This window comes from Penicillium canariense, assembly GCF_028826845.1.
Source record: "Penicillium canariense strain IBT 26290 chromosome Unknown utg000001l_segment0_segment0, whole genome shotgun sequence".
Taxonomy (NCBI): domain Eukaryota; kingdom Fungi; phylum Ascomycota; class Eurotiomycetes; order Eurotiales; family Aspergillaceae; genus Penicillium; species Penicillium canariense.
Window position 1 is genome coordinate 1,499,342 of NW_026622728.1, and position 25,092 is coordinate 1,524,433.

Below are 25,092 nucleotides of genomic sequence, written 5' to 3' on the forward strand. Positions count from 1 at the left end.
ATCGCCGACAAATCTGGCGACTGCTGGGGTGAGAGTAAGGCACTCAAGGAGAACAAGCAAGGACAGAAGCTGGCACAAGTTAATCGCGATTCACGCGTTGGTTACCAAATCAGGCAAGGGCGCACTCTCTCCGCCTTGTTGCCTGATGGCCTGAAGCTCGTCCAGACTGTTTGGTTACGACTTCCCCTCAACAGTGTTGATTTCGAGAAACACCTTCCTTGCTTGACCTATTCTCTGAACTCGAAACACCTCCAACGCTTATCCCCGCCGCATATGTGCAGGCGCCATGGTCGCGCCCGCTGTCCCCGAGTATGTGCTCCTGAAACCTCTCGGTTTACGTGTTCCCCGGAGATGCATGTGCATGGCCATTGCTCGCTTCCAGCAAGGGTTAGAGCCTGCGCAGCTTGCGATTCAAGTGACTGACAGCATGGGGATTGACTAGAATCCATGAGGAGGAGGAAATCTTTGTTGCCGTCGATGCGCGAACAGAGTCCTTGCAGAGCTTGCGGGAATTGGGTCCCCCGGACCTGGTCTACTTGGTGAAGCAGCCTAAAGCCAATTCAACCCGCCAGGTATGATTACGTGTCCTTTTATCTTCACTCGTACCTGAGTTCTAACTATTCTGTTCTACCTTCCAGACCGGCGTATACCACCATGTCACTGGGATCGATGCCTCCTCGTCCGCTAGCTTAGCCGCCTATGTTAATACCCTTACATTTTCACCCCTCGATAAGACGCATAAAGTGGTGTCGGGGATCTACTGGTGAGATCAATTGATAATGGTTAGCCTCAAATTCTCTGCTAACGTCTGTGCAGTTGCTATAATGCATTTTCGCACCTGGACATGCGAGTCGAAGTCAAGATCCCGGGAAGTCTGGAAGCGTACTGCATCGATGAGCATGGAGACAAGCGCATGGCCACGGATGCGCTCTGGCTGGAAACTTTCCTTTGCGCCGTTCTGAGAGCATACCTGTATGCCGATGATGGTAGCGGAAATGCTATCAAGAAGATCGTCGGAGTCAGACGGTTTAATCCGGTGACGAACACGGAGATGGAACACAAGTTCTTGGATGCTGCGGAGAAGCTCTTCTTCTTGGGTACGTCTTGACGAACCGATGTTTTTGGCACCCTTTTTCTAATGTTGTCGTAGGTCGCCAGCTCAGCTCAGACCCCGAAACCCAAGTCCCCAACACTGTCAGCAACCACCTAACCTCCGGTATCCTCAAATACATCTACACAACCGGCCGGTACACTTCTGGAATCAACCTGTTTGAGAAGCTGCGCACACGAGATGTGGAGGTCTCATCCCTCCTGGCTCGTGTACAAATTATGGCGGACGAGGAGGTGCAAGCAGTGCGGTTGATGTACGACGCCCTGCAAGATGTTCCGATGGACTATGCTCTGCTTGATTGCCAGGCGAATTTCTGCCAGAGCAAGGGCGAGGGCGAAATGGCCCTCGAATGTGCCAAACGTGCCGTCACTGCTGCGCCAAGTGAATTCAGCACTTGGGCTCGCTTGGCGGAAGTCTATGTTGGCATGGAACAGTGGGATTTGGCTCTTTTGACGCTCAACTCTTGCCCTATGTTCACATACCAAGATAAAGACACTCCGCGCATGCCGCAACCGTCTCGTATCATGCTACCGATCCTTTCGGAGAGCATTCTCGATGAGATTGACGAGGGTCAGCCTAAGCAAGGGGATCCTCATGATTATGTTCACCCTTCCCTCCGGAAGTTGCACGCTGCCGGATACCAGGGAACGTTCCTCAAAGCCTACAACCTTCTGACAAAGATAGCCGCCGCAATTGGATGGGACCAATTGCTCAAGGTCCGCAGCGAAGTTTTTGTCATGGAAGAGGAATATCGCGTGGAGCGCCACCATGAGCCGAAGCCTGCACAATCACTCGGAGCAGAGACGAACGGAGAATTGGTTGAGGAAGACGAGGAAGAAGGTGAAGAGGATTCAGGCTCTGTGTCTGGGCCTGGCCCCACTGAGCCCGTCTCCGAGCCTACCGCCAACGGCAATGGAAATGAGACCCCAGTTAATAGCTCCATTGAGCGCCCAGAACAATCAATGGCCTCCGAGGTCGTTAAGTCTGGAAACGACGATGTACGTTGTTGACAGAAAGCCCGAAGTATTTGCGAGTGATTTACTAACTATGTATCTGAGCAGCCCGACCCGTCGCACAGCACATATACGCAGTTCCGGAACAAGCGCCTTTGCGAGCGGTGGTTGGACAATTTGTTCATGGTCCTTTACGAGGATCTTCGCATCTACACTATCTGGCGAACTGAGATGGCCCAGTTCCGCCAGCAGGCTATGGAATACAAGAAATCGCCCACCGAATGGGAAATCCTCGGTGAACTTGCAGAGCGACTGCACCACTTTGACGAGGGCATCGAGGCCTATCAGAGCTGCTTAGCAACTCGATTCTCGCCTAAGGCCATGCGCGGTCTTCTGAAGTTATACGAGAAGAGGAATGACACCAGAGGCATGCTGGGCGCCTTGATTCGCTTGATCGCATGGCAGTATCGCTGGTACTCTGAGGTAAAACCTCCCGTAATCTATGTTCTGCGGTTTAGGATACAGTGCTGACCCCCGTCTAGTTCTCCCCGGAACTGTTGTTTTTGATGCGCAAACTTATCGAGGATGAGGGTGCCGTCAAGGTCCGAAGTATCGTCCAGGCCACCAATTTGCCTCAGCCTATCCTGGATCTCACACACCAGTATTGCCAGCTCTGCGCCACGTTCCGCAGCAGCGGCAGCGACACCTAGTCCGAAACTAGTAAATGCAGGGAGTTGGGGCCGGAGTCTAGGCCCTGGATATTTGCCTGGATATTAAGATAAAGGAAGGGGCGCTCGCCGGGTTAATGACCATCAATGATGAGACCTGTTGTTTTCATCATTCTGTTTTCCACTTTTTCTTAGGTACGTAGCTTAGAAGGTATATATACAGTGTTTACATGTCTTTTCGGTTATGGTAGGCAAAGAGCGGTATCATCCTGTACAGCATATACCTAATGGAAATGTAGAGTGTCGGTAATTCTTGTTGGACTCGGCTTACCTACGGAGCGTCAGAACTTGCAAGATTGCCCCATGAAATGATCAAAGAGATCAACTTTAGTTAGCAGATGTGGACAGTTGAAGTCCCGTAGGGATCAGGCGGCGCGGAATTACCCAAAATCCCTGCAACCTTACGTGCTTGAACAGTCGACTAGCCTTTCAAGCTGGTAGGGAAGCCCCAACCGTGTCGAGAGGTAAACGATACCGTCCCTTGGTGGAGCCATTGGGAATTATAACTATTACAGGGGAGGAGAGGTTCACATCGAGTAACAACAGTCCAATCATACAGCCACCCCGCCCAAGGGGCATCGGTTTCATTTAATCGCCAAACGACAAGCTAAGCTATTCACGCGAGGCAGGCTTACTCGTCTGCAGCATCAACCTCGGCGAGGTCAGATTCCTTGGGAACGACGCCGCCCTTCGCCTTCGCGGCGGCCGCAGCAGGGCCGCTGGTCTCCGCCGTATCAGCAGGCGCCTCCTCGTCGTCATCATCTTCGTTCTCAGCCAGCTCCTCCTCCTCCTCCTCCTCCTCTTCCTCCTCGTCCTTGTCACCATTGGCGCCGTTCTCGGCGACTTCGTCGTCCTCGGCCACAGGGACAGGTTTGGTCTTCTGCTTCTTGGGTGCTGGAGGACCTGCGCGGCGAAATATTGTTAGCGATTGAACTAGATTCAACGTGGATTGCATCAGTCAAGGTATGGAGGTGCGATGGACCTTCAGCTTCACCCTCCTCCTCCTCATCTTCGTCCTCGTCGTCAAAGTCCTCCTCGCCTGCTTCCTCGTCGCCCTCGTCACTCACGTCCGAAAGATCGGGCTCGGAGTCTTCATATCTAGGTTGATGCGCGCGTCGAGTTAGCGGCAATGACCTCGGCGCAAGAACGTATTTCGAGGGACATCTCAGCCTGGAGAAATGTCGCAAGTAATGCGCGACCACCCGGCATAAGGAGAAGCGGATATAGGCTTCCGCGCGCAAACGGCATTGCGCGGCTCGAATTGCGACGGAACTATATAGCAACGGCACGGCAGAAAATACTTACTCCTCTTCGTCCTCGCTCACGTCGCTGGGAAGAGCCTGGAGCTCCTCCTCAGGGTCTGCCTTTCTCTTGCGGGTGGACATAGTGTAATACGATGAGTATGTAGGAGGAAGGAAAGGGTTCTGATGAATTCGCGCACGTTCGGGGTTGGCAAGGGTGCCAGGATATAGATGGATGGGGAGGTGAATTGGGGTCGGCAGTCCTCCGGGGGCACAATTTATAAGAGGGAAGCAAGGCAGGGAACGAGAACGACGTGCGCGAGGGAGGGTAAGGGGAAAAGAGTGACAGAGTGGCCGAGTGGCCGAGTGGCCGAGTGGCAGTACAGGGTGCCGGAGCTCCAAAGGGGGGGAAGGGAACCAAGGGAGAGGGGGCGCAATAGCCGGAGGTGACGACATGATAGCTTACACTGTGATTTTGTGGAGACGGGTGCGTGGCCGGACGGCAGTGCGTGCGACCATCCATGTTTCTATTTACATTCCACAATACTAATATGGACCTCACCTCGAGTTGGCAGGGTTCGGGGACGGCTGGGTAAGACTGGCTCAGACCCCCTCAGCCTCCCCCCATAGCTGCAGACAGCTGCAGTTAGCGCCACAGGGGCGCCAGCCCCGGGGCTACAGTACCCTTTTGGCCCCCAGCACCCCAGCTTACGGCGCCAAGAACTCAAAGTTCGCCATACTCGGGTCCAGCAGGTTCTCGTCGAGCCCAAATCCATACGTGCCGACCATGTCGTAGATCAGATCAGGCGGAGGGAACCCCTGCGCCATCGCATTCGTGCCCCCAGGCATGTCGACCGCGCTGCCGTTATTGTTTGCGCCCACTTGCCATGCAGCCTCCCACGAGTCGAAGCGCCCCAGCATTTTGCCCAACCCACGTGCAATGTGTCGAGTTAAGTGTCGCTCGCCGGCCGAAACGCAGTTCATCAGCTCAATGACGCGCTCGACAAGCCGCCGCACTTCGCCCGCGTTGATGCTCAAATATGCGGTGTTCCAGTTGATGGCGACCTTGAGCAGGAAGACTGCGGAGAAGGTCACCATGGTATGGGTGAAAATGGGGACGCCGACGATCGCGTCACGGATATCGGGCTCCTCGAGAACCATGTTCAAGCATGCCATGGCCGACGAAATGGCAATGTTGGCCGACTCCTTGCGGTCCATGGAGAAGACCGGGGCATTAGATGGGGAAAGCGCACGGAGCGACAACGAATTGAGCTGGAACTTGGCGAAATGGTAGTGCAGGACTACTCCCTTGGAGGGATAGGTTCGCACGTATGAACTGTCGGCTGGACAAGGGGGTCAGTGGAAGGGACGATGGAATGGCGATTGAAGAGGAGACCGACCAGAACGAGGCTGCCAAAGAAGCCGCCATTGATCCACCGCGACATTATATACCCGTAATTGTCCAAAATCTTCCTCCGTCAACGCGTGCTCGGTGTCGCTCCCGAACATGCGGTATGCCTCGGTCAAGATCATGAACAACGCGACCTGCGCGAGAAGCCGAATGTCTCCTGGAACCACCATGGGTAACTCGAGGAACGTCTCGTAATTACGAATTGCCACATCCTCGTGGATGACGGGCGGCCGCCCGTACGCTATACTGAAGTGATGGTCGCACACATACAGCAGGTACCATAGTTGTGCGCGCTCGTACTGATCGGCGTGCCCACGGGTCAGACGCTGGTAGCTCTGGTGCAGACCCAACTCGGTCGCAATCCGCACCGCATGCCCAGAGAGCTTCCAGCTGAGCTCGGATAGCCAGAAAGCACCAACGCACAGGCCACGAATATCGTCCAGCGTGTGCGCTCGCGTGAGAGCCATACTGGACACCAGCGACACATACTCATGATAGCATCGGTTCAACGTGTCAGTCCGATTCGGTATATGCAGAGCCGCAACAGTCAAGACCGCGGCGGAGAGAAGGGTCGAGGCGCGACGGACGGATGTCAGATCGCGGTGCACCAAAATGATCCCACCCCACAGTAGCTGGTTCATTGTGCGACTAAAGTAGGCAAACAGTTCCTCCGCCTCGTGGACCGAGATCAGTCCTCGAGTAATGAAATCTTCTTCCAGCAGGGTCTTCTTAGGTGCTTCGATATGATTATTTCGTAGGTTGCGCAACTTCGTGACCTCGTATAAACTGCGCATGGGCGCCGGTACTAGTTCTGGGTCTTGGAGATCCGGTTCCTGGGATGGTTCCCGGGTGACATCCATCACGACCCCCGGACCTTCATGGTGACTGTGATGCGATTGCGATGCATCAGCGGATGGACGATGGCCATGGTGTGAGGCGGCTGGGCTGGGTCCGTTACCGCTGTCCCCGCCGGCAAAGGTCGAGAGTTCTGGCAGTCCTGCTTGTCGCAAGAGCTGGGACACCGCAGACTGCAGTTGCTGCATGGTGGAGGCCGCCTGAGATTTCCATCTACCGTACCGCAACTAAATTAGCAATTGTAATTACACAGCGCTGGCGGTGTCCGTCCGCCGAAGACAAGAGGTTGTAGGCGGGTTCCTATGGTCAACGTACACTCCATCGTCGTCGACGAATTTCTGCGAAAAGTCGTTCACCACGCACTTGATACCGCTGCGGATACATTTGATGCAGTTATTCTCGCCCGGCCGGAACTCGCAGCGAATCTTGTGTCGCTTACATTCTGCGCCTGGGAGCGAGTCAGTTGCGGAATGGCAAGCCGGGACAATGTGGGGAAGCGGTTAGACTCACAGGCTCGGGCCTTGGATATCTTGGGGGCTGTCGGTCTCGATTCTCCCGGACGACTGGACTCACGAGGCGAATCGAGGCCGGCCTCCGTCGAGGACCGCTTGAGCGGAGTGGAGGCATTCATGCTGGAGCTGGAGGAGGACGCAGTCGGTGATGCTCCGGTCTGGCGGGTTAGGGGCAAAAAGTCGGCGGGGCAAGGGGAAAAGCCGGGGAAGGCCGAGTGGGTGCGCTGCGACAACTCGGGGGCCGGAGACCGAGGCAGCTCATGGAGAGGGTGTGTCTATGGCAGGTACGATGTCGGTTGGGTCTCCCCGCTCTTGCATAGCATTCCCATGGCTTCGGTCAGTCTCCTCTGCCCAGTTCCCGATCTATGGAAAGAGGCCCCTGCAGGTGAGAGCGAAACATGACGTGCCGCCGCTTCTCTCCTCCACCCTCGGCTTGCTCTCCGAACCAACAGCACCCCATCTAGACACACGCATACACACATGCATACACAACATTAGACCAACGGAGACCCCGGAGGCGTCAACTCTGCCGTCCAGCCAGGCCATTCGCGCGTATCTAATCCCTGCGCAGGGCCACAGCCGGGCTAAGTCCGGTGCGGAGGAGCCACGACGGATCGCCTCGGACTTGATGCGAATGCGGAGAACAAGACCCTGTCCCTCATAAACCCGCTGCGGCGACAATCCTCTGGCCGAGTACTTGGTCAACCAGTGCTCTCCTCGTACAGTCACACAACAATGCATATCTTGATCACTGGTGCCGCCGGTTTCATCGGTCAATTGCTCGCCACGGAGCTGCTGAACGACCCCGCCTACCGTGTCACTCTGACCGATATCGCCCAACCTCCCATCCCCAAGGGCGTGCGCCACCCCGAAAATGCAACTGCAGTGAGGGCTGACCTCCTCAGCGGCGCCAGCGATGTGGTCAATTCCTCGCTAGACGCTGTCTATGCCTTTCACGGCATCATGTCGTCCGGGTCCGAGGCCAATTTCGACCTGGGCATGAGCGTGAACATCGATGCGACCCGCAACTTGCTGGAAGCACTACGGCATATCTGTCCTGGAGTGCGGGTCATCTATTCATCCAGCCAGGCTGTCTACGGTCGGCCTTTGCCTGAGGTCGTAACGGATAGCGTGGTCCCGACACCCGAGTCCTCCTACGGCGCCGAGAAGATTGTTTGCGAGACGCTGGTGAACGAGTACTCCCGGCGCAAGTTCATCAATGGATTTACTTTGCGATTCCCGACGATTTCCGTCCGCCCGGGTGCTCCTACCGCGGCAGCTTCGTCTTTCCTGTCTGGCATGATCCGTGAGCCTCTTGACGGCAAGGAATGTGTCATCCCCATTGAGGACCGGTCATTCAAGTCGTGGCTTTGCTCGCCTAAAACCCTCGTTCAGAACCTTCTCCTCACCCTCCATCTACCCGCAGACTCGGTACCTCCTCATATTCGTCAGATCAATGTTCCGGGAATCTGCGTGACAGTCCAGGAAATGATGGACGCGCTGGAGAAGGTGGGCGGCAAAGCGAAGCTGGACCTTCTCAAGGAGAAGGAAGATCCTGCGTTAATCCCGATCCTGAAATCTTGGCCTGCACAATTTGATAATACCCAGGCCATCTCTCTTGGGTTCAAACGCGATGAGTCTTTTGAGCAGACCGTGAGAGACTACAAGGCGGCGTTGGAGCAGTCATGATCTTACGTAGATAGCGTTTTCTTCTTGAGAAATTTTAGAATAGAATGGATACCATTCGCGGTGATGACCAGGTGGTGGAATTTGCCCCAATAAAATGACCAAGAACCGATCAACCGGAGATCTAGAAAACATCGGTGTTAGGCTCCTCTGCAAGAACGGTTCGCCTAGATTCAGGTGAGTCATGATGGATGGATCCGTTGATAATAGAAGACTTATTCTAGAACTCAGGTAAGGATGCAAATATTTAGTGCTCGGTATAATATGTTTCCACAGACACTCGGTGACGTGGAGTGTATCGATATACCCTCTGGTGGAGCAAATCAGTAGATGATCCGAGTGTAACTGCTAAAACATCTTTGAAATGCCCGGGGCTGAAAACCTGTGTATAGTCCGATTCCGATCATTTCAATTACTCCAATGTACAGAACTAATACTTCTCCAACCCCCCACCCACATCTTATCCTTGTGCACAATTTTGAATGAATGGTCCACAGGCTATCTATGGAGTCCCTCTTTCGCCACGCTTCCTGTTCTTTTTAAAAGATTGTGCTCGTGTCAGCTGCTGCACAGCGTGGTTGTGTCCCAACAATCTCTTCCGCGATTTGCAGAACAGGGTTCGGGTTCTCCGACTTCATGCAGTTCATGCCTTCCGTGCGGAATCGCTCCACGCATGATCTCTTTACTATTAGAAGATTTAATGTATTTTGGCTTCACTCAGCTTATCTTGGCTCTCGGCATAGCCACTATAAGAATTGTCATCTGACGCCCCGAGCAGCACCTTATACCTAATTTGGCGTAGTAATATGCTCCAAATAAGCAAATTCCGGATAAACAATGCCGAACACTTCGGATGGAGACAACCGGCAAATCGGGCCGTTTGGGAGTTTATTCTGTGACAAAAGCCGATCAAGGCTAACAGAACCACGTGGAAGGATTTATTGTTGTTCAGCTCAAGCCCACCTCCTGATCCGCATCACAGTCAGATATAAGCTATCGTGAACTCCACATTTTTCCTATATTGTTCATGTTAGACGAAGTTAGACGAACTGAGCCAATTTTTTGGGTGCAGGCACAGTCAGCACCGCGCATTTACCCAAAAGGAGGGAATCGTTCAGCCACACGCTCGCGCTAATCGATATGCGGTGGCCCGTTGGCCACACAGAATAAGTTCAAGAAAGCCTATGGCGTAGAGAGAGCCCTGTGAAGAACTCTTGGACCTGCTAAGCCTCGTCATTCTGATACCCGCCATTTCTCCATCCTGTTCCACGTCATAAATTCTCTTCTTTCAACGTCCGTACCCTCTCACTGACAACGTCCTCCGCTGCGGGCCCGGACCACACACTGTTAGCTGGGAAGTGGAAGAAAAAGATCAGGAGGGGCTTTTCGGAAACATGCCGAGGCAGAAGCAGAAGTCGAGCAGGCCTCGAGCAGGGATACATTTCATCATTGCAGACCCATCTTCTAGTCACGAACGACCAGATAACCTTCGGATAGTTCGATCTCATGTTGGAAGATGGAGGTGGCAGCAAGCTCAACATAGCCGGGGTCGTGGCAACTCTCAGGCTAGCGGTGCTAACGACTTCCTCGCCCTTAAAACCTCTTCCGACAACAGAGATTCTGAATCCGAGATCGACGAGATCCAGGGCGTTCATACATCGCGAGACTCTAACAGCGAGCCAGTCCTTTTTTCAAGCGTATCTGAGGCAATAGTTTCCGACCCCGCATCGTCTGAGCACCATCTACTCGGCGATGATGTTTCCCCTTTTGAAAACCGAGAAGAAGAATCATGCCTAGTAAATCTCTGGGATGAACAAATCACTGAGACTGGTATCGACATCGGTTCGTCCACGGGTCTGAAAAGCATCAATCCACATATATTGGACCCTTTTCAGACCGTCGGGCCGTCGCCCTTGGCTCTAGGCCATGTTAGTTACTCTAACAAATATTGTGGGTCTCCACGTACATGTACCCTCAAGTTGTGGGCACCACTAACCCATGATACTAGCTTTATCAATTTTATGGCCCGGCCTGATGCCCAAATCATCGGCAGGTGCCGATCATGTCGGCCTTCAAAGATGGTTCGTCAATTCGACTTGCCATTCAGCGCTTCACAGCACCCTGTTGTATGGTTCTTACTCGCATAGGCGAGCTCTGTGGCTAGTGAAACAACGCGGCCAATTCAGTACCGAGGATGCTAGACAGATGGCAGTCTGCGAAGCAGACGCAATCAAGCGAATCAACCGTGCCATCAAAATCCCTTCGGAAGCCGTTACCGATGCGATGATCTTATGTGTTCTGTGTATGGCAACGAATCAGTTGGAAAATGCAGTATGGGGAGATAGTAGGGCGTCCCCATTCCGGTCTCCATTGCGAAGCTTGCAGTGGCTTGATGTTTATGGCCGTTTGTCGCCCCATCCTATCCACCAGGCGGGGCTAAAGCAGCTGGTATCTCTAAGAGGAGGCTTAGAGAAGATCGAGCTTCCAGGACTCGCCACTGTGATAGCATTGTATGCGGTGCCTCCTTCCCATGACCTAACAAAGCGTCTCAGAACAGAAAGAGGCTAATATCACTGTGAAGCTCAGGTGTCCTGGGTGCTAGCAGGTCACTTTCGCGACCCGAATTCCCTTACATTTCTCTTCGGACCGGCCGTCGGTCTACCTTGCAGGACATACTCGGGGTTGAGAAATCCGCACACGAGTCAAATACTGACATCTTTGAGACTGACAATGTAACCCCAGAGATGCAGAGTATTTTCCGAGGTGTGCGGGTATATATAGAACTTGTTGAGACGTACCAAGATGGAATTCATATGGGCATGGACACACTTTGTGACTATCGCAACATCATGCAGTGGCACATTATGTCTCTTCTGCCAGTGCGTCAGCTTGGGTCAACTTATCGCCACTTCTATCCCCTTTATGAGCCCTGTCGCCTAGCACTGATCACCTTTGGAGTTGGCGTCATCTTCCCTCTGCCACCTCAAAGCGCCCCACTATCGAGTCTCCACAGGATGCTGCAAACAGAGCTCGAATTATACTGCCAGGCCATCCAGAACAAATCACTAGTTGCTCAAAAGCTGTATAGCTGGTGTCTCGTGATGGGTGGGATTGCAGCAATGTGGTCACTGAAGAGGAACTGGTATACGGAAGGACTCAGACGTTATGTCATTTCGCGGGGGTTGTCGACATGGCATGAATTAAGGGCGGAATTAAAGTCCTGTCTGTGGCTCGACAATGCATGTGACTCGGCAGGGAAGATGCTGTGGGACGAGGCAATGGGCGCCTGATATCGGGCCTTTGATTGTTAATTTCAGCAAGCTATATAGATTGCTCGTAGAATATCTCCATTCAACATCACATATTGGCAGAGGACATCGTAAAATTATAAACGGGTTCGAATGAGAGAATCAAGCGGTTTTTAAACATACCCCACGTCTTGATTAGGAAACTGGTCTCCTCCTTCCTATTTGGGAAGGTGTGTGAAACGGAGACCGAGACGCTTGGACCACTTGAATGTGTAGCGAAGTGGAAGCGGTTACATAAAGGCTTCTCAGGTAGACTAGCTTTGATTTGTCTTGATCACCGCAAATATTAAATAATTCATGAGGATCTGTCCTTCATAATACATACAGCTACCTCCTTACGATGAAAGCCAGCCATCGGGCTACACTTAGCGGAGTTAGCCATTGCTCAGTCCCGTCATATATATTTCTGATACTTTCAGAACTATAATATGGCTTCTTTGCCTCAATGACGATGAGCGATCGGAAAAAAACAGACATTGATGACATTCAGCTGATCTGACCGGAATACCACACAAGTATCCTACACTGGTAAGGCGTGGTTCACCCCGAGTCTTCAACCTATGTTTCAAGTCAACCATAACCCCTGTTGCCCCAAATCATCCATATCCTTTTACCTCCAGACCTGGGATCGTCTTAGCATGCATTCGAAGGATTGTTGTGTTAAAAGGTCTCCCACACCTGTCCATCTATAGCAATCAGCCGATTGAACAGTTGGTTCCTCATGCGCATGGCTGTCAGTTGGTACGACTGGCGGGGATCCTTGCCCACTATGAGCAAACCGTCGACCACCTCTTTTCCACCGAAAGCCCACCCAACAACAAGCTTCCCTTTCCAGCCCATACCACCGAGCTTTCTCATTTCTCGGATATCCGTAACTGGCATGGTAAAGTGCACAGAGCCATTCTTACGATGCTCCAGTTGAAGATCCCCATTCTGTGGGATATCGGTTGTGAAGTATAGAACCGGAGGTTCTTGTGTTGAGTCAATGATCGCAGCCCCACGTTTACCGTCATGCCGGGCGTCAAATTCGACAGGTCCAATGGGGGTACTAGTTCGTCCCTTCGAGCGCAAGACACCAACCCGATTCTTAGCATGGCGAGAACCAATTGCTGCTCGCATGCGATCAAGACCACGTTTGCTTTCGACGCCTGTTGCGGTGGTTCCTCGGAAGAAACCGACGATTGCAGCGCCCCAAGTCTTTTTCTGGGTCTTCTCGGGTGACGGATTTGAGACTTGTGGCTGGTTAGTTGACTCAGCCGAGGCGGCTTGGTCAATTTCTACACTAGAAGCACCTAGTGTGAGCTCCTCGTGATGAAGTGAAGCTGGCCGAGAAGGAGCCTTGTCTCGGGATGTTGGAGGGGGTGGGAGCGGCGACGCATTAGCCTCGCCAATGCGTAAGAGAGTCAAAGTCAATTGGGCATTTGTCGGTATGCCTCTCAGGAGTGAGCTATATACTATATCAGCAAGAGTCTTGAATGATTCAGCGTCAGAGTTCAGGACTGACTTTTGCAGTTCAAAGATTTTCTGCCAGCGAGGAAAATCACGGTTGAGAATGGCAAGTGCACGTCTGATGATGGGGTCGCCGAAGAAAGCGAAGCCAAAGGCGAGCCCAGCGCCTTTGATTAATATGTAGCTGGATATCCAAGCTGATACAAGGCATGCGGGAACCAACACCGCTGACAATCGCAAGCGAGGTTTGAGTTGGGGGAATGGTGGAGTAGCAGAGAGCGCACTGCAGTTGTCAATACGAGATGGACACACGAAGGGGCTGGTGGGTTCAAATCAAAACCTTACTTCTCAAACTTTTCAAATGTATCCGTGATGTCGCTAATGATTTCCATCAGCATGTTTGCAGTATCCATGACCTTTTGTTTCATAGGTTGCTGAGTCTTGTCATGAGAGTCCAATGGCACCCGACCATGCGCGTTGCTTTGCGCGTCCGCAGTATTGGACACTATATCCATGGCATCTGGGACAGTCCCTTCGAGTGGTGCATCTTCTGGTACTCCTTGGTCATGCTTCCCGGCAGCGCTGCCCACAGCAACGCTGGCAACACTTGCAATGAGATTGCTAGCCTCTTGTTCAGCTGCTTCACCTTTGAAGTTTTGGGGAGCGCCGGTAATGCTATCATGAGATCCGAGTACTCCAGCTTCGGGCTTCTGAATACCACCAGTATCTTTGTTCACCAAGGCAATGGGCGCTGGTGGGAACATGATTGGACGGCATGGTGGGTATATGACCAAGGCGATCAGGGCAACGAGGCATGTAGGAGCAACGAAATCCAGAATCCAGGCGACAAAATATACCTATGGTTTCATGACAGGACTTAGAAAACCAGAAGAAATTGATCAAACTTTTGTATCAACTTACTGTGCAGAAAAGAGCAGTTCGTCGAGGCTCCTTCCAAGACCGCAGACGCGCAACGTGTTTCACAAAGCTTGTCAACTTGACAATCACACTAGTGTAGAAGCGTTCGATTGTTGCACGTAGTTTATCTGGCGAGAACTCATCATCATGTGCTCGAGTCAAATCAAGTTTCTGAAGCGGAGCTTCTGGAACAGCTTTGACATTGTAGACTTGCTGCATGGAGGTCAGCATCCATTTAAGTTATGAAGGGCTTCTCTTTCTCCCGGGAATACCTTATCAAAGCGCCTGATCATCATCCATAGGTCTTCATTTGATAAGCCGGCAACTAGTGGTGCCACGATATCGCCCGCGGGCTTGTTCCATCCGACATCTGTGATATCCGACGTGACGCCAGCCTGTTGGGCCAGGCCTTTCTCTTCCTGTTCGACTTGCGATAGAACATGACTATCCGTAGGCCCTTCTGGAGCTATAGTCTGTTCGGAATTGGCACCAACTCTGACTTCTGTGGCATCCTTACTATCCGGGATCAACAGAACAGCTGCTTCGTCTTTCTCGGACATGGCGAATCAACTCTTCAGTTAAAGGGGTCCTGAGGCTTGATATTTGAAGAAAGCATGCAGATGTACAAGAGAACAACCACGAATTTAGAGCCATGGGTGCAAGAACCAGAATTTCTTGGCCAGGGTACGGATTATCGACGTCATCTTTCGCACCTCCATTAGATTCACAACACCAATAGACCACCAGCCATGATGCCCATTTCATTTGGCTCAACCAAGAGAAAGAAGTGTGAGGTTTCGTCTGCAGCGCTCGCTTGTCAAATGAGAAAGATTTTGTCCCCGGGGTCAAACTTCCCTAGTTTAACTGCCCAAAACAGCTTGCTTACCTATGGTTGGTCACATGACTCATTCCGTTCCCAAAGGGGAAATCCACGTCGCGTCCACCAACAGACCGACAACTCATCACTGACTCGCAGCCTCATGGCCGAAAGGTCGCCATGAGTGAGGATTGTGCCAATCCCCTGCTTCTAGGGTGGATTAAGGAATGGCTGGACCAAGCCCGTGAGCGCAACAGCAAAGGCGTTACCGTGTCAGTAGTTCACGCTTGCCTCGTTGAATTACCTGGTCTCTAATCTATGCTTAGTTACAAAAAGGCTTATGAGTCGATGAAAGCATGCCCCTTGGCTTTTGAACATCCTTCTCAAGCGCAGCAACTGAATGGGCTGGGGCCAAAACTCTGTGACCGCCTGACAGAGAAATTAAAGGCCTACTGCCAAGAAAATGGACTTCCTATGCCGGAAGTCCCTGGTCAAGGTATGCCATGCCTATTCTGCCTCCCTGCGGGGCCCGTGGCTAAAAGGAAGTTCCAGGTAGCAAAAGAACATCCGACACTGGTGTTGCTGAGCAACCTGCGAAGAAGCCACGAAAGGCCAGGCCCTATGTGCCAGCTCTCCGATCTGGACCGTATGCGCTCCTATTGGGCCTGGCTACGGTGGGGGAGCATACAACCCAAGGAATGACAAAGGCGCATTTGATTGAAGTAGCGCAGCCGTACTGCGACAGTTCGTTCACTGCACCCACGGACCCGACCAAGTTCTACACCGCGTGGAATTCTATGAAGACCTTGATACAGAAAGATCTGGTTTACGAACATGGACGCCCCTTGAGGAAGTATGCGCTCTCAGAGGATGGCTGGGAGGTCGCCAAGCGCATTCAAAATACCCTTCCCGGGGCGTCTGAGAACACAGCCTCTGCCGGCAGCGATTCTCAGAATCAGGTGCCGCAGCCGGCTCTCATGTGTGGTGGCAGATCTCGCCAAGACGATGACGATGATGATATTGCCATGCCAGCGCAGCTCAACTCTCGACTCGGCCAAGGTGGTGAAATCGAGAGCCCTACCGAGCCCATCATTCTTCCTCCGGGCAGTTTTACGATTCAACTGGTGCTAGATACTCGCGAAGTGCGCACTTCTACTGATCGCGATTACATCGCCAACGAACTCATAAAGCAAGGCATTACACCTCAGGTGCGAGCTCTAGAGCTGGGCGATGCCGTGTGGGTAGCCAAGTGTCGGGACCCTGCATACCTTGCTCGTTATGGCGAGGAAGGCGACGAGATAATGCTGGACTGGATCATCGAAAGAAAGCGCCTCGATGATCTTATCGGATCGATCAAGGATGGCCGATTTCATGAACAGAAATTCCGTCTGCGGCGTTCGGGTATAAAGAACGTCATCTACCTCGTCGAGGAGTTCACAGTCTCACACCCGGATGCTGGGAACGGGGGTGCTCAAAAGTACCAAGAGATGGTTGCTTCAGCCATCGCATCGACTCAGGTGGTCAATGGGTACTTTATGAAGAAGACACGCAATCTCGACGACTCTATTAGATACTTGGCGCGGATGACCCTACTTCTTCGCAATATGTACGGCGCACATGATTCTCCTAATGACGAGTCTCGTCCTGGCCAGGTTGGCACCTCATCAAGCCCGACGACGGTAGCTCTTATTCATAGTCATCGTCTCTCCTCGACGCAATCTTATCTCACTCTCCTGGACGAACTTCGCGCCAAGGATTCGACCCTTACATACGGTGTCACATTTTCCACATTCTCAGCCCTCAGCTCCAAGTCTGATGCCCTATCCCTCCGGGACGTCTTCTTGAAGATGCTCATGTGTACTCGTGGCGTGACCGGCGAAAAAGCTCTTGAAATTCAGCGACTGTGGCAAACGCCAGTACAACTCGTCGAGGCATACATGGCCCTGGAGCCTAATGATCGGGAAACGTTGATGTCAGATAGACTGCAGTCCCTAGTGGGGCGAAAGAAGATTGGTAAAGCCCTGAGCAAGAAAATTGCCGAAATTTGGGGAGAGAGTGGATGATCAACGTTTTGTCCGAATATAGCTACTTGAAAATCAAAACAAAATTTGCAGTAAATGAGACTCGCTTTATGGATGGATATCTGTGAAGGAACGCTTAAATCAACAAACTGTACAAGAATTGAAGCCCTCCCTCATTTCTTCCAGCCAAAAACCTTTTTCACACTCTCCGCATCAATCCTCAGGGCTAGGCTACTCGTCACAACTGAGATGCTACTCAGCGCCATAGCAAGAGCAGCCCAGACTGGGCTCAACCTCCAGTGTTCATTCACGGTGATGGTTTCGCCCCCAACAACCTTCTGGTGATGTCCACTAACGATCGGGTAGAAGACACCAGCAGCGATGGGAACAAGGCACAAATTGTAAACCACGGCCCATCCGAAATTCATCCGCACACGATTGAACACGCGACGGCTGAGAACTACCAGGTGCAAGATTGTACTCAGGTCTGAATTGAGTAGGATAAAGCTGGCCGAGTTGATGGCGACGTCTGAGCCAGATGCCATTGCGATGCTGACATCTGCAGCGGCTAGGGCGGGTGAATCATTTACACCATCACCGACAAAGGCAACGATGGGGCGTGTCTTCTTCTGGCTTTGCGGATCGCGGGTTCCAGTGCCCGGTGTTGCTGCGTGGATCTCGCCTTGCTGAACCTGGCATACGAAGCGAGCCTTTTCTGCGGGCAGTACATTGGCCATAACGTTTGAACGAGGGATACCCAATATGTCAGCAACAGCATGTGCAGTTGTTTGATTGTCGCCTGTGCACATGAAGACTTCGACATGCCGTTTGTTGAGCTGAGAAATCACGTCGACAGCCTCAGATCGAATGGTATCAGAAGTCGCGAAGACAATCGCAGGGACAAACGGTGATGGCGCGGAAGACTGGCGTCGCAAAGACAGAATGGCAGTAGATTTGCCAGTCAATTGGAATTTCGAAAGCAGGCTGGAGACGAAGTATGTGTCGGTGTCGGGGGTAAGTACGCTGTGAAGAAGGCGCTCGTTGCCGATTGTGGCTTCATACTGTTCTCCATTTCCAAAGTTCGAAGCAGTCACTGTGAATGTACCCTTCATGCCCTGACCGGAGATTTCTTGGATATCAGAGGACACAACATTAGCCGAAGACCGTGATTCACAAAAGGCAGAAATTGCCTGAGCGATTGGATGATTACTGCTCTCCTCCAGTTTGCGAGCGAGGGTCCATGCGACTTTCAACAGCTCATCGTCTTTCGTGAGGACCTCGTGTTCGGTTACCTTGAGGCTTCCTCCTTCAGTCAAGGTACCAGTCTTGTCGAAGACGATGGCATCGAGGCGGCTGGCTTCCTGGAAGGCCTCACCACCGCCTTTGACTAGGATGCCATGCTTCGCTGCAAGGCCACCACCAACGAAGAGTGCAGTTGGCGCAGCTAGTGCCAATCCACAGGGGCAAGCGACGACAAAGACGGCGATTGCAAACTCCAGGCTCCAAAAGGTCCAGCCGCCACGGGCAATATCGAGATAGTCGCGGGGCAGCACGCCCGAGTGTCCAAGGGCAAGCCAGATGACAATAGTAAGAATAGCAATTAAGGTGATCACAGGGACGAAGTGGGAAGTGAGCAAATCGGCGACCCTCTCTAGAGGCGCACGCTTGCTTTGGCCCTCACGAACCACGGCGATGATCCGGTCAAGCATTGATGACCCGCCAAGTTCAGTGATGCGAATCTGCACAGGCTGGCCCACATTGACCGAGCCGGTGAAGACTTGGTCTCCCACGGCTTTCTTGACGGGTCGGGACTCTCCTGTCAAAGAACTCTCGTCAAATTGGTAAGAGCCCTCACCGACAACCAGGCCATCAGCAGGCGGAGATGCACCGTGAGGAATGCGGACCATATCGCCGACCTCCAAGATATCAACGCTAATACGTCTGATACGATCCAAACCTGGGCCTTCGGGGACATCGGTATCTGCGGGCTGGTTCTCGACCAATAAAGCCTCCGATGGTCGAAGACTACCCAGGGACGAGACGGCGTCTCCAGTTCGGGCTTTGCTGTACGCCTCCAAGAAGCGGCCAGCGAGGATGAAAAGGGTTAAGAAGACAACCGAATCAAAGTAGGTTGTGCTATGAGCACTGGTTTTCGTTCCAACCACCGCATCGACGATAAGAATCGCCAGGGAAGAGAAGTAGGCAACTGCCGTGCCCGCCGAAATCAAAAGATTCATGCTGCCAAAGCGGTAGAATCTCCGCGAAATAGGGACTCGGCTTCCAGGGCGCCATAGAGCATAAATTTCTTTCAATGCCCGCGTATGGAACACGTCAGTACCGTAGATCATGACGGGTGTTGACATAATAAATAGGGCCCATTCAATGCGAGTCACACTGCCGGACCAAATCGTCTGCTCCAGGTACATCCGGATTGAATTATGGGGTGAGACGAGAGACATGAAGACAATTCCGATGAGGAAGGTCGGGATTGCCACAGAGAAGACAAAGAGTAGGCGGGTGAGCAGTCTCCGTCGTTCATGCAATTGCATTGCTCGGGAGCGATCTTCGATGCTAGGTGGGTGGTAGATGCTAGCATTGAAGACACTGTTGGCCTCATTGATTGCCGCGAGGATGGATCGAATAGTCAAAGCAGGCGGCTCAGGCGTATACACGACCCTGATAATTGGGTTCTTTTCGGAAGGCATCTCCTCCACAGTGACGTTTGGAAATGATTCCAAGGATGCCATGACCTTTTCGGGACAATGGCGACAAAACATTCCATCAACTCGGATCGAAATCGCCCGCGCCTGTACAGCCTTGGCCACGTTCTTGATCTGAGACACAGCACTAACACTGTTGACGGCAGCGTCATATCCCATGTCCTCGATCTTCTCCACAATCTGGTCTAGGTTCTCTCGGCCTTCGAATTCAACCTTGGCACTGTGAGTTAGTGGATTGACAGAGACATCACGGATGAAAAAAAGCTCATTCAGTCCTCGAGTGACGGCCCCAACGCAAGAGCCACAAGTCATGCCGGCAATAGCAATCTCGGTCGCATAGGTTGTGGGGGCTTGCCCAGGGTTTGAGAGCTTTGGAATTGGATTGACTTGATCAAGGACAGCTTCAAATCCAATATCCTCGATTTGTTCAATGATCGTTTCAATATTTCGTCGAGGCCCCGTAAATACGAGGGCTGCGCTGTTGGTGAGCAGGTTGACTGCGACCTCTTTAACACAGTCAAGTTCCTGAACAGCAGCAGTAATACTGTTGACGCAGGATGCACAGCTCATACTACCGATGCTGATCCGCGCTGCAAACTCCTCGCTTGGCTCTGATGGTGGCAATTGAGGGATGTCGGAACTTGCGGGAGGAACTTTCAGGGAGAAAGCTGCATCCTGGTCCGCTTGTGTTTCGGAGGTCGCGGTCGACAATGGTGTGGGATAAACCGTACCCCCTGGTGTTGCTTCCAAGGCTGTAGTACTCCGATGCTGATCGGCATTCCGCGGAGACTTCTCATCGGGAGGACCGATGTCGCTGTGAGAGGAATACGAGAAGGATTGTCCTATTTCTTCTTTCTTGCATGCATCACAGTTGGCAATGTGTCGTTTCTCTCGGCCAGTATGAAGTCGCTCTTTAATACCGGATGAAATGCTCGAATAGGATGTACGAGGCGAGAAAAATGACGTGGTATCAAGCTCGGAAACGGTTGCTCCCCGTTCATCAAAGGTCGTCACATGATGAACTTCGAAGGCAGCATGAATCAGGGCAGCCACCAGGTCTGTTGGCTGCACAGCAACCCCGTGGGAGACGCGCACCTCGTGGGTCAAGATCGACACATCGATGGCTTGGACCGTGGGGATCTCGGAGAGGACTTCGGTGATATATGCCACACACGAGGAACAGTGCACATTGCTCACCCAGAAGAGACTTCTCCTCATGGTAATTTCGAGAGAATGACCCTGCTGATTTTTTGGAATCTGAGGAGAAGTTTCTCGCCCAGAATACATGATAGACAGGGGATTTAACTATTGATCGCCGAGACCGCTGGCACCAGCACGCAAAAAGAAAGTCAATGTTGGAAGCAAAACTCTTCCGCGTGAGAGCGATAACAATAGACGTCAGGATGTAACAATAGTCTCGAGGCGGATGTCAACACACGTTGAGCGTGAGGTCTCCAGCATTCAAACAGTAGCAGTACCGGGCGGGTGGCGGGCAGCTATATCAGCGAATCGAGCAGAAAGAAACAGCAGCCGCGACGCGGTCAGTTACATCATAAGAGGAAAAAGAGTCATCAGAGAAACAAATGGAATTGTCTGCGGTCGGTCTTATGAGTAAAGAAGGAAAGAAAAAATCCGACTGGAATCGGGAGATGACGCGCTAGAGGCGAAGATGCGATATTTGTGCGTGGTACTCGGGCTAAACCACGCACAAATGTCGCACCGGCGACATTCCAGCCATCGTGGGCCATGGCTCTCGTGCAGTATGCCACTAGTTTGGGCCGAGCGGCCACCAAGAATGGATATGCAGTCTCGGATGCGATATTTTAAAGTCAACTCCATGTGTTCGAATGCTGCAGCATGTACAACGAGCTCGTGCGTCTTGATGGGATACATGTTGATGCCTGAAGGCAGCTCATTGGTGCCTGTTGGTGCCCATTGGATCAGGCACCACTGTGTGCCTGAGATCAATATGTCCGCTTTGGGACTAGCCGGTCTTCCCTCGGTCAGCAGGAAGCCGCCTCCAGACAAAACTGAAAGTGCAGTGGGCGGCTGTTGCCGGTGAAATTTGAATTGTACTTTGTTTCTCTTTTCTTGAACCATCCTCACCTCTACGTTCTCTTTTTCCCCTGGCGCAGAATGTTGGGCTGCTGAATCTAACCCTGCGAGGTGAGCGAGTCGAACGCGTGCCCCCGACGGAATGAGTTGCACGTGATTCAACCACTGAGCCACGGGGTTACACCCACCAGCAAAAAACTTCAATCGCGTCGCCCGCCCCGACTTCACACGCCGCTTGCCCTTATCACTTATCTTTTTCTTTCCATCCAGACACGACTTCAGGATTTGAGTCGCGATTCACCGAAGCTTCGCGTGCATTGCAGAGCAACAGAGCGCTGTAGCGCTCCATAGGAAGCAGGCCAGCCATTCCTTAATCACCCACCTCTGTCAGAACGCTTATCCTCGACTTCACTCCCTTGCTTTTCCTCATCTTATCGCAAGCCCGCGCCCCACGATATTACCGGCGTCCTCGTTACAGTTTCAAAACTTCAATTCTATTTGAACAGCGGAGAGGTTCTTGATATACTGGAACGCCTCGCCAGGATCGCGATTGCATTCCATCTGCACACGCCTCTCACCCGGAGCCATGTCGGCGTCCAGGGCCGGCAGCATTTCCGTGGCCCCTAGGGGCCCGCGAGCTCCTGTTGGACGCCTTGCCAGTCTGAAGCCGCCTAATCCAATGCCGATTAAGCGTCCACAACCGATTGGGCGTCCTCAGCCTACACGCCCTACAACGCACCCCAAGACCCAGAGCTGCCCCAACCCCGGGTGTCCTGCCCCGCACATCGTGGAGGATGAAGGCCAGAAGGTCTGCTCCGGGTGTGGTACTGTCATCAGCGAATCCAACATTGTATCCGAGGTGACCTTCGGCGAAACCTCTTCCGGTGCTGCGGTCGTCCAAGGATCTTTCGTCGGAGAAGACCAGACCCATGTCCGGAGCTTTGGACCGGGATTCCAGCGAGGTGGTGGTATGGAAAGCCGGGAGGTCACTGAACAGAACGGCAACCGCTTCATCAATCAGATCGCACGATCCTTACACATCCCCGAGAGTGCCACGAAAGCTGCTGGTCAGGTTTTCAAGCTCGCGGTCGGTCTAAACTTCATTCAAGGTCGTCGCACCAAGAACGTGGCGGCCGTTGCTCTGTACATCGCTTGTCGACGCCAGGATGGCAACACCACGATGCTTATCGACTTTGCGGATGTTTTGATGATCAACGTCTTCAAGCTTGGGCGCACCTACAAATCCCTCCTCGACGAACTTCGTCTGGGCGGCAACGTGTTCCTCATGAACCCTATCGACCCGGAGAGTCTCATCTATCGATTCGCCAAACAACTAGAGTTTGGGCCAGCTACCATGCAAGTGGCCGGTGAGGCGGTTCGTATCATCCAGCGAATGAACCGTGACTGGATGTCAACGGGTCGACGTCCCGCCGGTCTGTGTGGTGCGGCCTTGATTTTGGCAGCTCGGATGAACAATTTCCGCCGGACTATCCGCGAAGTCGTCTATGTTGTCAAGGTGACTGAGGTCACCATCAGTCAGCGTTTGTACGAATTCAGTTCGACAGAGAGTGGCGAACTTACCGTGGATCAATTCCGTTCCGTGCAATTGGAAAATTCGCACGATCCACCTTCCTTCACTCGGGCGCGGGATGGTAAAAGGTCAGGTCGATCTACTAAGATACATCCAGAGACTGCAGCCGAAATTGAGGATGACTCAACTATGGAGAGTGATGCAGAGTCGATCCCGCCACAACGATTTGATGCCGACGGCTTTGCCATCCCAAGTCTCCCTATTGACCCCGCTTTGATGGACAATCCTCAACGACGAGGGTCTATCACCAAAGCTGTGAATGAAGTCATTGAAGAAACTGAGAAGGACATGAAGATCAAGAGTGCCCGACGCCCGTCGTACCCCGCTCCTTCTCCGGATCAGATTGCATCTGAAGCTGCTCTTGAAGAGGAAATCCAAACCATGCTGGCCAAAGGTTCGGACCTGGTTGAAAGCATCATTGAGCCCAAACCGGGCAGTCTCGTTTCCGACAACGTTAATATTGACGAGGCGGAGTTTGAGGATGATCCTGAGGTTGCCAACTGCCTCCTCACGAGTCTCGAAATCGACCTCAAGGAGCGTATCTGGGTCCACGAGAACAAGGAATACCTCCGCACACAGCAAGCAAAGGCCCTGAAGCGTGCACTCGCGGAAGCTACTGCCGGCCCCTCTTCATCCAAGCCTCGAAAGCGCCGCAAGGGCCGTCTGGGCGATGTTGCCTATCTAGAGGGCGAGGGTGACGGGGAAGATGGCCGCAGCTCCCGTGCCTCGACACCTGCGGAGGCTACACGGCGAATGCTGGAGAAACGTGGATACAGCAAGAAAATCAACTACTCTCTTCTTGACACCTTGTATGGGCAGGAAGGTGCGGGTGATGCGAATGCGAAGGCCGAAATCTTGAGCCGAAGTCAGAGTCGCAGTCGCAGCCGGAGCGTTCTTTCACGCCGCAGTACCAGCGTCCAACCCGAGGGACGATCCCGCCGTACCGGCCGGGCTCCCTCGCGGCCCCCCTCGCTTGTTCCCAGCGTTCCCAGCAAGCCCACTATCTTCACTTCTCACCCACCCACTCCGCCTCCCACCGCTCCTCAGCCCGTCGTCCCGCCGCCCGCAGGTCAGCCCCAGCCTGCCCCTGAAGCTAAGAAGGAGCCTGCAGCCGCAGATCCAGATGAAGTGGAGGAAGAGGAGGACGATGTGGAGGATGACCACGTCGAGGATGCATTCGCAGGAGATTACCATAATGACTATGAGGACGATTATTATGATGCAGGCAGCGACTACGATTACGATTAAAGGGGATCAATCCTCCAGGGACTGCTGTCAGGGCGCCTGATGCAGCGAGCTTGCTAGCGTGTTTATAATTGAAGCGACTTATATTTTCCATAGCTTCTGGATTTGCTAGAGATGATACCGTGTACGAATAGAACCACCAAAACCCTCTTGCGAATGAGGCAACACAGATTGAAAAAGAAACCTCCAATAATTCACCATATTCCATTCCCACGCTAGACGCTCATGGTGTTTTACCCTCAACCCCCTCCTCCCTACGATCCTACGCCTCTCGTTGAATCAGGACAAGCCCGGCGCTCATTTATGCCGGATCCGGAGAATCCTGCGAGGATTGGTCCAGCCGGGGACTGGTTACGTTGTAGATGTAGCATCGTAGGCCCTGCACTTGTCCCGTAGTTCTGGATAAGAGGTCTTGGTGCTGCCCCTACGGGTCAGTCTTGCGAACGTACAGTATCAGCAAGCTTTTTGCTC

At 52.7% G+C, this 25,092-nt stretch overlaps 8 protein-coding genes across 8 annotated transcripts; 4 read left to right on the top strand and 4 right to left on the bottom strand.

Annotated features, from left to right (window-relative positions):
- Nucleotides 1–286: 286 nt before the first annotated feature.
- N7482_000511 (ChAPs family protein) lies at nt 287–2,774 on the top strand (the record flags this gene model as incomplete). The annotated part of the gene is made up of 7 exons (XM_056682636.1): nt 287–387; nt 443–572; nt 639–763; nt 817–1,097; nt 1,151–2,109; nt 2,173–2,547; nt 2,607–2,774. 7 exons carry the CDS (start codon nt 287–289, stop codon nt 2,772–2,774), a joined length of 2,139 nt encoding a protein of 712 aa, XP_056546242.1.
- Nucleotides 2,775–3,423: 649 nt separating this feature from the next.
- N7482_000512 (uncharacterized protein) lies at nt 3,424–4,177 on the bottom strand (the record flags this gene model as incomplete). The annotated part of the gene is made up of 3 exons (XM_056682637.1): nt 3,424–3,725; nt 3,775–3,890; nt 4,098–4,177. 3 exons carry the CDS (start codon nt 4,175–4,177, stop codon nt 3,424–3,426), a joined length of 498 nt encoding a protein of 165 aa, XP_056546243.1.
- Nucleotides 4,178–4,747: 570 nt separating this feature from the next.
- N7482_000513 (putative C6 transcription factor) lies at nt 4,748–6,930 on the bottom strand (the record flags this gene model as incomplete). The annotated part of the gene is made up of 4 exons (XM_056682638.1): nt 4,748–5,376; nt 5,434–6,512; nt 6,615–6,747; nt 6,810–6,930. Coding segments are annotated over 4 exons (1,962 nt in total), but the record flags the coding sequence as incomplete, so codon positions are not given.
- Nucleotides 6,931–7,546: 616 nt separating this feature from the next.
- N7482_000514 (SDR family oxidoreductase) lies at nt 7,547–8,500 on the top strand (the record flags this gene model as incomplete). The annotated part of the gene is made up of 1 exon (XM_056682639.1): nt 7,547–8,500. The coding sequence occupies one exon, from the start codon at nt 7,547–7,549 to the stop codon at nt 8,498–8,500; it is 954 nt and encodes a 317-aa protein (XP_056546245.1).
- A 3,965-nt stretch (nt 8,501–12,465) lies between these two features.
- Nucleotides 12,466–14,732, bottom strand: N7482_000515 (DUF3292 domain-containing protein; the record flags this gene model as incomplete). Its single annotated transcript, XM_056682640.1, has 4 exons — nt 12,466–13,537; nt 13,600–14,111; nt 14,176–14,385; nt 14,445–14,732. The coding sequence occupies 4 exons, from the start codon at nt 14,730–14,732 to the stop codon at nt 12,466–12,468; spliced, it is 2,082 nt and encodes a 693-aa protein (XP_056546246.1).
- Nucleotides 14,733–15,169: 437 nt separating this feature from the next.
- Nucleotides 15,170–17,052, top strand: N7482_000516 (crossover junction endonuclease MUS81; the record flags this gene model as incomplete). The annotated part of the gene is made up of 3 exons (XM_056682641.1): nt 15,170–15,261; nt 15,316–15,485; nt 15,542–17,052. The coding sequence occupies 3 exons, from the start codon at nt 15,170–15,172 to the stop codon at nt 17,050–17,052; spliced, it is 1,773 nt and encodes a 590-aa protein (XP_056546247.1).
- A 131-nt stretch (nt 17,053–17,183) lies between these two features.
- Nucleotides 17,184–20,948, bottom strand: N7482_000517 (putative copper resistance-associated P-type ATPase; the record flags this gene model as incomplete). Its single annotated transcript, XM_056682642.1, has 1 exon — nt 17,184–20,948. One exon carries the CDS (start codon nt 20,946–20,948, stop codon nt 17,184–17,186), a length of 3,765 nt encoding a protein of 1,254 aa, XP_056546248.1.
- A 1,423-nt stretch (nt 20,949–22,371) lies between these two features.
- N7482_000518 (transcription factor TFIIIB subunit BRF1) lies at nt 22,372–24,624 on the top strand (the record flags this gene model as incomplete). Its single annotated transcript, XM_056682643.1, has 1 exon — nt 22,372–24,624. The coding sequence occupies one exon, from the start codon at nt 22,372–22,374 to the stop codon at nt 24,622–24,624; it is 2,253 nt and encodes a 750-aa protein (XP_056546249.1).
- Between the last annotated feature and the right edge of the window lie 468 nt (nt 24,625–25,092).